This window comes from Fringilla coelebs (assembly GCF_963513975.1).
Source record: "Fringilla coelebs genome assembly, chromosome: 23".
NCBI lineage: Eukaryota > Metazoa > Chordata > Aves > Passeriformes > Fringillidae > Fringilla > Fringilla coelebs.
This window is the reverse complement of record NC_140049.1, coordinates 1,810,417-1,821,858: the sequence shown is the minus strand read 5'-3', so window position 1 is coordinate 1,821,858 and position 11,442 is coordinate 1,810,417. Positions and strand designations below refer to the sequence as shown.

General features: G+C 64.3%; 2 protein-coding genes across 5 annotated transcripts; one reads left to right on the top strand and one right to left on the bottom strand.

The window, feature by feature from the left end:
- The first annotated feature begins 673 nt into the window (after nucleotides 1-673).
- HMGA1 (high mobility group AT-hook 1) lies at nucleotides 674-8,049 on the top strand. 4 transcript variants are annotated; one of them, XM_084220487.1, is made up of 6 exons: nucleotides 674-758; nucleotides 991-1,113; nucleotides 4,489-4,593; nucleotides 5,293-5,373; nucleotides 5,777-5,827; nucleotides 6,931-8,049. In XM_084220487.1, exons 3-6 carry the CDS (start codon nucleotides 4,492-4,494, stop codon nucleotides 6,982-6,984), a joined length of 288 nt encoding a protein of 95 aa, XP_084076613.1. In that variant the 5' UTR covers nucleotides 674-758; nucleotides 991-1,113; nucleotides 4,489-4,491; the 3' UTR covers nucleotides 6,985-8,049. The 4 variants fall into 4 exon arrangements, with proteins under 4 accessions (XP_084076613.1, XP_084076611.1, XP_084076612.1 ...); XM_084220485.1 differs by having other exon boundaries at nucleotides 6,928-8,049; XM_084220486.1 differs by having other exon boundaries at nucleotides 5,290-5,373.
- Nucleotides 8,050-8,177: 128 nt separating this feature from the next.
- SMIM29 (small integral membrane protein 29) lies at nucleotides 8,178-9,813 on the bottom strand. Its single transcript, XM_084220483.1, has 5 exons — nucleotides 9,782-9,813; nucleotides 9,154-9,328; nucleotides 9,050-9,075; nucleotides 8,874-8,979; nucleotides 8,178-8,607 (listed from the first exon to the last, which is right to left on the bottom strand). Exons 2-5 carry the CDS (start codon nucleotides 9,262-9,264, stop codon nucleotides 8,545-8,547), a joined length of 306 nt encoding a protein of 101 aa, XP_084076609.1. The 5' UTR covers nucleotides 9,265-9,328; nucleotides 9,782-9,813; the 3' UTR covers nucleotides 8,178-8,544.
- Between the last annotated feature and the right edge of the window lie 1,629 nt (nucleotides 9,814-11,442).

The window sequence follows — 11,442 nt, the reverse complement described above, 5'->3', positions numbered from 1 at the left end:
GAATTCTGAACGAAGCTCTTCACTGCAGAGTGAGCCCAGCACCTGCCTAAAGCCCAGGAGAGCCTTGGGGCCACCCACGAGCCCCCAAACCCCGCTGTGCACCGAGCAGAACCTGCTCCAACAGCAGCCTCCCCTTTCAGCAGAGGTGCTGCAGCAACACATTAAATTAATACCACACATTTAATTAATATCACAGCACCATCCAGGCGGCCCTGGGGAGGGAGCCCCCACTGCTGCTGCCCCCACATGGGGACCAGAAGCTTTCATGGGGGTTGACCTGGTGAGGAGGCAACAAACAGAAGGAGCATCGTGCTCTGGCCATCGGCACATGGTGATTGCCCCCACAGGGACACCAAACCCCCCACGCCAGCCCAAAATACGGAGAGGGGAGAGCCGCGGGTGCTCCCGTGGGGGATCACCCATAGTGGGGTCACCGCCACCACCCCCCCGGTACGGCCGCAGCCGGGAGCATTCCCAGAGCGGGAGGACGAGGGTGTCTCAATCCTCTCCGGCCTCCCAGGGGACGCTCCATCCGGCTGCGGGGACCCTCGGGCGGGCAGGGCCAGGGGCGCAGCCGCCGCCGCAGCCCTTTGAACGGCCCTATCGCTCCCGGCCGCGCCGCCCCGCGCCGCCCCCGCCGTGATGCGGCCCCGGCTCCGCCTCCCCCGCTCCGCCGGCGCTGGGAGCTCCCTTCGCCTGTTTGCCCTTATTTAATTTCGAGTGTGATTTTGCTATTTTTAGCAGCTGGATCCCCTCCAGTAAGGCTAGGAGCTCGCTCCGGTTTTTTTTTTCCCCCCCCTCTCCCCCCTTTCCCCCCCCCTCCTATTTTTTTTTCCCCCTCGTTCCCTGCAAATGATTTTGACCCAGCTTCCTTCCTCCTGGAGCAATTTTTTTTCCTCTCTCTCTCTCTTTATTATTTATATAAATACGCGGGACCTGGCGGGGCCGGGGATGCGGGGCTGAGCCGCAGCCTCTCTCTTCTCCTTGCAGATCCGCAGTCGCCGCGGGCGGGGGGTCCCTTCGCTCCGCAACACAGACCCGCCGGGAAAAACAAAACCATCAAACCGCCCCCAAAACCCATCGCGAACGCCCGGCTCCGGGATCAAGCTGACTGTGAGTGCCACCTTCCTCTTCCTTTGCTGCGGGGGGCCGGGGCTCTGCTTCCCCTCGCCGCATGCGGGGCACGATCGGCCCCGGCGTGTCGGGCTTTGCAGGGACGCGGCTGCGTGCGGCTCGCCGTGCTTCGCTTTATTATCGCTATTAATTATTGTTAATAGCAGCCTAATGCACCTGGCGGGCCGCGGCGGAGCCCGGGGTGGGGGGGGGGGCGGGCCGGGGTCCCCGGAGCCGCTGCTCCCACGGCCGAGCGACTTTGCTCCACTTCCTCGGCTGCGGGTGATGCAAACGCCCCGCACCGCGCTCGGGGGGCCCGCACGGCCCCGGGACGGCCCCGGCGCAGCCGGCACCGTGCAAGGTGCGCGGGGCCGCGGGCGGTGCGCGGGGCCCGGCGGCGAGGCCGGGGCGGCGGGAGGTGCGCGGGGCCGCCGCGAGGCCGAGGCCGGCTCTCGGAAGGCGCACACGCGGCTCGGGGCGAAGTTGCGGTGCTGGGGCTCAGCCGCCCCCCGGATGGTGCCCCCGCACCCCGCCAGCCCCGCAGCCCGCCCGCAGCGCCGGCTCCACGAGGGGTTTTATTACACCGCCCCCCCCCAGGACAGGGGCTTCACAAAGCCCTGATGGTGCCCTTCCTGCCTCTTTTCTTTCTCCTCCACCTCCCTCCTTCCTTTCCTTTATCACTTCCTTTTATTATGCATCCCAGGAAGGAAGGGGGGGACTTTGCTCAATGGCAGCCCCGGGGTGGGGTTCGGAGCAGCCCCACGGCGGGTCTGTGCTAAGGAGGAGCCCGCACATCCCTCCCGGCCCGCACCCCTGCCCAACAGGCTCTTCAACTTCTGCTCCACGATTCCTTCCCCTCCTCCTTCCCCATCCCTCTGCCAGGAGGTGCGGCTGGGATCCTTCTCCAGCTGCCATCAGGCTGGATTTTCTGGGCGTGAAGAGCTTTTTTTAATATACATATTTTTTTAAATTTTTTTTTTTTTTTAATATCTAAGGCCCCCGCCTGTCTCCCCGCTTCTCCTGGGCCAGTTTGTTTAATCTAAGAGTAGGTGGCAGGAGCGGGGGATTTATGGGGTTATCAGCACAGAGCAGCATAAGCCAGCGCAGGCGGCTGGGAAGGCGAGGCCAGGCCCAAGAGCAGGCGGGAGCATCGCTCCGAGGGGACAGGTTGGCCCTTGTGCAACCCAGAGGTGGCCGCTGAGGACAGCCCAGCTCACGCTGCGGAGCAGAGGGAGCGATGAGGCTGGGGGAGGAGGGCCCGGCGGCTCAGCATCCGTAGGGATGGAGAGGGGAGGAGGTTTCCTTCCCCCAGCTCCCTCAATCGAGAGGCAGATGTGGCCCCTCCACCTCCAAACCGTGCAGAAATGTTCCCCCCGCCCCCGGCCGCGGGGAGCCCGGCAGCCCCTGCCCGCGTCCCCCCACTGATTCCTCCCTGCCTGGAAAGGTTTCTCCCTCAGCTGCTTCCTCTCCTCCATGGCAACCCAGCTGCTCCCTCCCTCCCTCCGTGGCTCTGATGCGTGTGAGCAGGGCCGGAGCTGCTCCCGCCATGTGCCCGGCGTGGTCCCACGGGCTGGGAGCACACCCGGGGCAGGTGCTGCCGGGCCGGGGGCACTGCGGGGAGCTGGGGCTGGGAAGGTGCTGGGATGGGAGAGAAGCATCCCCCATTTCCAGCATCCTCCTTCCCAGCCCCCTCTGCCAGAGCCCCCCGAGTCCCCTGAGCTCTGGAGCCCCTGCAGGGAGCTCTGAGGTGCTGGAGGGAAGGGGTGGGATGAGGAGGGATGGGTGGGTGGGATGCACAGGGGTGGGTGGGAGGTGCACGTGCTTTCCCCAGCACCAACAACTTTGCAGCAGCAGCTGCTCTTGGGGGGATGGGGGAAAACCCAGCAGCACCCCCATCCCATGGAGGGTCCCCTTGGCATTCCCAGCTGGAGCTGCTGTGGGGTCTGGTCTCTCTTCCAGGGGAGGAGAGCCCAGCAGGGTGGGGGCCATGCTGGGCCCATCTGTTTCCAGCTGCAGGAGGGGGCACGGAGCAGCTCGAGGCTGCTCTGCCTCTGACAGAAATTGACTTAAAAAGAGACAAAATCCCCATCCCAGCCCGACCAGCAGCCGGCCCTTTGCTGGCCTAAATCTAAACCATACTTCTTTTTTTCCTAAGAGACTCCTTGAAGGGCTCTGGGATGCTGTGAGTAATATTTTCGGGGTGTTTACACTACAGCATGGTTTCTGTCTCCCAAAAAAAAAAAAAAAAGACTCTGAGGGTGGTTTTTGTTGTTGTTGTTTTGCACTCATGAGTCACTTCCAGAGGGGAGCAGGAGCTGACGCCTGTTTTTTGAAAAGGCTCAGAGGTCTGAGAGTGGCTCCTCAGGCTGCATGTCCTGCCCACACCCTCCCCAGTGAGGCTCAGTGTCCCAGGGGGCTCAGCACCCTCTGCCCCCACAGCCCTGCTCTCCCAGCTGCTCCAACACCATCAAATCGGGACCAGTTCCTCAAAACTGAGCATTATTATCCCAGAGGTGGGAGCGTGCCTCCATCAGCACACCCAGGGCACACAGCTCAGAGCTGCCTCTGTTCCTGCTGGGAAGCCTCACATCCCCACCCTGGGCAGGTGTCCCCTGCATGGCTGTGGTCACCCCACCTGTGTGGGGTCACCACCAGGGCTGGGTGCAATCCTGCTCCTTCCCACCCTCCTGGGCTGGCAGCTGGGCACGGAGCCACCCCCACAGCTCTGGAAAAGCAGGTTTTCCCTGTGCCCCTGGGAAGCAGTGAGGTGGAGAGGGGAAGATGGAGCCTTTTCCTTGGTGGAATTGCTCCAAGAGCAAGGGAGAGCTGCCCAGCCCTTGGGGACATGCACAGGGGAGGTGACAATCCGGTGTCCTCAGGTCAAGTGCCTGTCCCTAACCCCAGCTGGGCAGCAGGAGCAGGGGTGCAGCAGGGCTGTGGGACCCTGAGCCCCACTCCAGGGCCCTGGCACCCCCCTGGGGACACCCAAAGTCCCTAATGCCACCACTCACCCTGCCTCAAGTCGCCTGTGCCAGCAGCACATTTGGGATTCCAGATGAAATCTAGAGCCACTCTCCTCCTTCAGGAAAGGGGCCAGGCTCTGCAGGATGGGCAGGCCAAGCTGCTGCTCCCCAAATGCCTGAGGGGACCCCAGGAGCTGGGAGCTGGCTGCTCCTGCAGGGTGGCCATGCCATGGGCTCGGGCACTGCCCTGCAGCCAGGGCATTTTGCTGCCCAGCCTGTGCCAGGAGCGGGCAGGGGGCATCTCCTGCCCTGGGGCGAGGGCTGGGGGTGTCACAGCTGGCATGGCAAGCCAGAGCCGTGCCTGACTGACCTTCATCCCTCCCTCCCACTCCTCCTCACCCCACTGGGACAGACGATGAGTGAATCCAGCGCCAAATCCAGCCAGCCCCTGGCCTCCAAAGGGGAGAAAGACGTGTCGGAGAAGAGGGGCCGAGGGCGACCCAGGAAGAAGCCGCAGGTACGTGGGGTCCCCTATGAGAAAGGGGGGGCGAGCGCCCCCAGGGTATGGGGCAGCAGGAAACCCCCCCACACTACACCCCAGGCTGGGGACACCCCCAGTGCAGCCCTGTTACCCCTTGGGGCAGCACCTCCCCAGGGCTCAGCAGCAGCAAGCCCTTTTTCGGGGTCTCCAGAGCCCCCCCAGAGCTCCTGGCCCCGGCTGGGGGCTCTCCTGCCCCTCCCCAGGCCCTGCTGAACCTGCCTTTGCAGACAGGCTAATTAAAGCCCCATTAGCAAAAGCTGCTCAGAGAGATAAGATGCTGCTGGAGCCTTTATAGTACCAAACCCCGCTCAGCCCCCCCCACCCCCAGGCAGGTGGGGTTTGTGCACATCGTTTTTCCTGCAGAAAAGGTGATTTGTGGCTTCCCCAGCACTTCTTCCTCAGCTGCAGCACCAGCAGCAAGCAGGGAGTGGGCTGAGGGGCTGTGGGGATTGTCCAGCTGGGCTGAGTGGGTGATGCTGGGGGTGGAAAAGGTCACCTATGCCCAGCTGAAGGACACACAGGAGCCTGTGCCTGGTGTTTGATTGCCAATCCCAGTGTGACCAGGGCTCCCAGTACCACATGGGAGCATCCCTGCCCTGGCAGGGTCTGCAGCATCCCAGGCTGCACTGGAAGCCACTCTGGGCATGCAAACCCCCTGTGCTCTCCCTCCAGCAGGAGCCCAGCGAGGCCCCGACCCCCAAGAGACCCCGTGGACGGCCGAAGGGCAGTAAAAACAAGGCCACCCCAAAGGGCAGGGTAGGTACCTGGGACAGGCTGCTCCAGCTGGGTGCTGCTACCACAGCAGGTCCAGTTTGAGCTCAGTTATGGACAATTTTCAGGGCAGATTTGCCTCAGAGGTGGGGATGGGGGAAGGAATGTGGCCCAAGGAGGGTGGGGGAGCTGGGGGCCATGTGTCAGCACCAGGACACCCGAGATAAACCTGTTTGCAAAACGTGCGACTCACATCCTGCACCCACCTCGTGACTCACGGGGCACCCCAGGGCTGGGGGGGCTCGGGGGGCTGGCAGCAGCACCCCAGGAGATGCCACTGGGGTGATGAATCCGGCAGTCACGGTGGGAGGAAGGGGAACACCACCCACCCCCGCCAGCATCCTGGGGACAGCCTGACCAAAATGCCTTTTTTGTTGTCCTGGCTCAGAAAGCTGCAGTCACACCAGGGAGGAAACCTCGAGGGCGACCCAAAAAATCGGTGAGCAGGCTTTTCCCTTCCCCATCCACCCTGGCAGGGCACTGGGCACTTTGGGGGCACAGCACCTCCCCAGAGAGCCCCATGAGTGCGGGGTGGAGGCTGTCAGTTTGGAGGAGCTCAGAGCAGTTGAGCCAGTAGGACACTGCACCTGGTGGGCTCTGAAACCTCTAGAGGTGGGGGTTTGAGGAATCCTGCCCACCCCCCCTCCCCATGGGCCCAAGAGCAGCGCTGGCTGGCTGGTCCTGCCCTGGGGACATGCTGGCACACGCCTGCCCGGGTCCCTGCACAACATTCCTACAGCCCACGGGTGCAGCCACCCCCTTCCTTCCCTGAGCTTCCCCTCCTCCATTCCATTTTTCCTCCTTTCCCCCTCGGTTCACAGCTCAGGCGGGTGCCAGGTACCCGGACAGTTTCATCTGCTTTCCCTGGCTGTCCCAGATTTTGCTCCTTTTCCCACTGAAATTCCTTGCAGAGCCGAGGGCTTGAGGCCAGCCAGGGCTGCAGACCCGAGGTGCCATCCTGGGGTCTCCTGTGCCGGTGTCACAGTTCTGGGGCTGTCTGGGGACCCCAGGCTGTGCAGGCGGGGCAGGGGGTGTGGGAGGAGCCGGTCCCGTGCCAGCGGGGCCGTGCCGGGACACGATGTCCCTCTCTGGCAGGCGCGGTGGCGTTTTTGTGAATGGAGCGGGAGGAAGCGGGGGCTGCTGTGACTCAGGCTCACTCAGCCCTGAGTCACCGCCGCGTGCGGGGTCACGGCCGCCCACCCCGGCCTGGGGGCTGGACAGGGACACCCGGGGCTGGACAGGGACAGCCTGGGCTGCCACCACCCCCCCGATGGCCACTGGAGACCCAGCCGTGACAGGCTCAGAGGTGTTGCTGGGGGAGTGGTCTCCCCTCCTCACTGTGAGCTCACCTGGGGGTTTCTCACCTGGGATTTACCTCCAAGCTGGGGTCAGGGCCAGTCCCTGAAGCCAGGAGGGGCTGTAGCTCAGTTTCCCTCGTTGCACAAGGGGTGTGATGTGCCCGGCCAGCCCTTGGTGCAGGGGCACTGGAGTGGGGCTGCGCTGCCTGACACCCCCCGGCCACGCTCCCTTGCCTTGCAGCAGCAGGACGAGGAGGAGGTGAACATTTCCCAGGAGTCATCCGAGGAGGAGCAGTGACACCTCCCGAACCGGCGCTACCTCATCGCCCGACGGCCCCGCAGCGGCCGGGGGAGAGGGGTGGGGAGAGACCCACTGTGCCGCCCTGGCTTCCTCCTCCTCCTCCTCCCTCCTCCGCTCCCTCCTCACCCTCAGACAACGGCAGCACTGGAAAATGGCCCAACCCGGGCGGCCCCCGCAGCCCCCGCCCGGGGGGGGCACCTGCCCCAGCTCCCCCTCCCCAGCCCTGGGGTTCAGGGCACCCCACTGGAAAGGGGGATCATGGCAGAGAGCCGGGGCTGGCACCCCCCACCTTCGCTGCCCCCCATGCAGTGATCTCACCCCACCAAAGTGGGTGCTGGCTGCCCCCCCCAGCACTGGGCTCTGCCCTGGGGCCTCTGCAGGGAAGAGATGGGGGGGGCAGTGAAGGTGAGACCCCCCCCCCAAAATGCATTAGACCTTTGCTCTGGCCTGCTGCTACCCTGGGCAACCCCCTTGGTCCCCCCAGTCCTGGGTGACTGCACTGTGTGCGGGAGCAGCTCCCGTGGTGAGGGAGCCCAGCCCCAGGGGTGCCCAGGCACGGCTGGCTCTGGGCAGCCCTCTCCTCATAGGTTCTGGTATATATATATATTTTTTTGTTTAGTACTTTTTTTCCTTTCATTCACAACTACCTCTGGATATTTAAGTTCCACTCTCTGAACTCACAGACGTGCTGCTGCGCTGCCAGGGCGCTGTGGGCTCGGTGGTTCCTGTTTTCGGGGTGTTGCTGGGGGCTGTGGGGTATTTTTTTTTTTCCCCCTTTTTTTTGGGCTTCATTTTTCTTTTTTTTTTTTTAATTGTTATTTTGAGGTCTAGTTTGCTCTGCTGCTTCAAGGGATCGAGGCTGGCAGGGCAGAGGTGTGGGAGGACCATGGGATGCTCCCCCTGCCCCTCTGCCCCGGCACGACGGCTGCAGCGGGACCGGAGGTCGGTGCCGGGCGGCCCCGGCGGGAGAGAATCGGGGTTCGGTTTGGGGTTTTTTTTGGTTCACTGTTAACGACCTTTTGGGTTCCTATTTGCAGTTACTTGAATAAAACATTTTATGGATGTTTGTGATGAGTCTGTCCCGGGCCCTGGCTGGGTGGGGCAGGGCTGGCTCCTCCCGGGGCATCTCCTCCACAGGGACATCCAGCCATCCACGGGGATGAGCTGCCCATGGAAACACAAACAAGCAGAGCCCTGCTGCCCCCCAAACTCCCAGCCCCACTTGGAGCCTCGGGACCAAGGCAGAGACATGTTTATTTACCCCATCTTCCCCCAGGCATCCCGTGCCAGCAGAGCCTGCTGCTCCCTGCCAGCCCCAGTGGGCCCTCCTGGTGCTTTCCAAGGGGCTGCTGGAGCAGTTCAAGCAAAAAAAAAACCAAAAAACAAAGGCAAAACCAGGCACTGAGGTAGGAGATGTCCCGTCCTGGTCAGTGCTCAGAGGTGGAGCTGTGGCATCACTGTGGGCACGTCCTGCCGTTCTGGCTGATGGAACCAGTGCTGCCCCCGTGCTCCCCTCCCTCCCGCGGGCAGGATCCGGTCCCGGTGCTCCAGGCAGAGTCAGGCCCTCCAGTCCCTGCGCGGGGGCCAAGGGGGTGAGGGTCCTCCCCAGCCGGGCACCACCTGCAACACAGAGGGACACACCTGCAGCCCAGGGCCTCGCGCCGGGTGGGGAAGGCACTGCCCACGCAGCCCAACTCTCCCAAAAACCTCTGCTTTACACCCAAAGCCCGACTCCCTCGAGGTCAGACTCAGCGTTCTTGGCGGTCTTTCCCAACCTCGATGATTCCCAGAGTTCCCTCGGGACAGGCACCTCACTTGCCGCTGCTGCCCCTTGAATTTTTCATGGAAAAACTGGATAAACGCTAATTCCCAGCGCAGCGACCCACCTGAGCCTCCTCAGCCTCCACCAGCAGCTCCTGCTCCGACTCGGGCGGCTCCTCAGCCGGGTCGTAGCTGTACATGGGCAGCAGCCGGTGCCGCAGCCGGTCGGACCTGCCGGGGGTCTCTGTTGAGCGCTGGCCCCGCAGCCCCCGAAGCCCCCGCAGCCCCCGGCCCCGCTCACCTGCGCTTCTTCTTGACGTACATCACCTGCGGGGAAAGGCATCAGCGGCGCGGGGCTCCGCGCTGGGCTCGGCGCCCCCCGGAGCCCCCCGCCCGCTCACTCACCGCGGCCAGGAGGGCGCCGAGGAGGGTGAGGAGGACGAAGGGCCCCAGCACGGAGCCCACCAGCGAGTCCCCTGCCGCGCCCGGGGCCGTGGGGGCCGTGGCGTTGCTCATGGCCCAGCGCCGGCTCCTGCCCGCATGGGGGGGACGCGCCTGTCCGGCCCCACGGACGGGAGCTCTGCAAGCCACAGGCGGCCTTGGGAGTGACCCACCGCCCGGGAATGACCGGCACCCCGGGAATTCACCGCCCGGGAATGATCCCCACGCCGGGAATGACCCGCACCCCGGGAATTCACCGGCCGGGAACGACCAGCGCACAGGTAATAACCCACCTCCCGCCCGGTAATAGCCAACTGCCCGGTAATGACCCCCCGCCCGGTATCACCCCGTGGCGGGCGGGGTCACCCCGCACCCCCTCCCTGCAGAGCTGGGACTGGGGGGGATCCGCCTCCACCAGCGGCAGGACCGGAGGGACCCCCGCACTGGGCTGTGCCCGAGACACTCTCGGACCCCGGACCCCCACCCCAATCCCCCCCTTTTCCTCCAGGTCCGGTTCGGGATGCCCCGGGGTCCCCCCTCCCCCCCCCACTCCGGGGATCCCCGCGCGCGCGCCACGCCCCGCCCCGCCCACCTGCGCGCGCCGCCCGCACCCGGAACCCGCGCGGCGCGTGACGGGCGAGAGGCGGGGCCGAGCGCGCGCGCCAGGGGGCGGGGCGACGAGATAATGGGCGGGGCTTAGGGGCGGGGCGGTGGCGGCACGAGGCCGGCAGGGGGCGGCAAAGACCGAGCGGGGGGGGCGGGAAAACCCGGGGAAAACAGAGAAATGGGAACCGGGAGAGCGAGGAAGGGAAAAACAGGGCAAAAAACCGGGAGAAAGGAAGAAAAGGCCCCTGAGGGAGGGCACAAGGAAAGGCGAGCGGAGGGGTGGGCAGATAGATGGAGGGAGGGATGGGGGAATTGTGTCTGGCCAAGGTGAGTGCCCAGCTGGGGGTGTGGGTGAGAGAAGGGAAAGGGATGGATGGATGGATGGATGGATGGATGGATGGATGGATGGATGGATGGATGGATGGATGGATGGATGGATGGATGGATGGATGGATGGATGGATGGATGGATGGATGGATATGTGGGTGTGGTGGGGGGCAACCATCCCACAGGGCCGGGGATGGCCGGGTTTCAGGGACGCCAGGGTCACCCACACTGGGGGCTGCTGTGGGGCTCCTGCCGTGGCTGCTCTCCCCCTGGCTGGACCCGTGGGGACTTTGGCAGGGGCTGTGATGGTGCTGGCGGTGTCACCCACAGTGGTGGCAGCGCCCCAGGCCTGATCCCGGCCGCAGGGCTAATCCGCTTTGCCCACGGGGACCAGATGGTCCTAAGTGGGTCAGGCAGGAGCGGGGGACACCAGGGAGCACTGGGCCCCACTGCGCTTCCCAACAGCGACAAAAAAGAATCATCGAGGGGAATGGGGTGAAAGAGGAGCCTGGACATGGTGGGGTTGGGGGGACACAGCCCCTGGGCTGGCAGCAGGGCAGGGCTCAGCCACGGCAGAGCATCCAGAGCCTCCTGAGCTGGTAGGGAAGAGCAGCAACTGGTCTGCAGCCTTTGGGATGAACTTGCCCATGGCAGAGCCAGTTGTACCCTGCCTGCACCTCTGCTTTACCCTGCCTGCACCTCTGCCCGTGCCCTTCCTGCACCTCTGCCTGTGCCAGTCCCTGCCCTGCTGCCTCACCTCCTACCCAGCTCAATGCAGGGTTATTTTCACCTCTCCAAGCCAGAAAAGGGCATGAGCTGTCCCGAGAGTGGCCAAGTGCTGTTGTTCCCAATGTCCCATTGTCCCCAGGGGTCCCGCTGGCCCCAGCTGCCCATGCTGACCCCACTGTCCCCAGCAGTGGCACTGGTCTCCTTTTCTTTGTTGACTTCCCCTGCCCCAGAGACCCTTCCCAAGCCCCAGCCCCTGTTCACCACTGCAATGGGAGAACCACAGAGTGGGCCAGGACCCCCAGTCCCCCCCAGCCCAGCTCTGACACCTCGGGAGCCTTCCATGCTGCCACCATCCACCAATGCCCATCCCCTCCCAGCTGAACCCTGCTGTGCCAGGGCTAAAAATAAATCCATCAATTTCTAGGAAAGCTCCTTGGAGAGCATGAGCGAGTGGGAGCACATGGCCAGGAGGAGCATGCGTGCTCCAGGGGAAGCAGCATCCTTGGGAGGAGACCAGGGGCCACCAAGCCCCTCCACATGGCCAGAGCCAGCCCAGCACACCTGCAGCATCCCCAGATCCCACGTGCACGT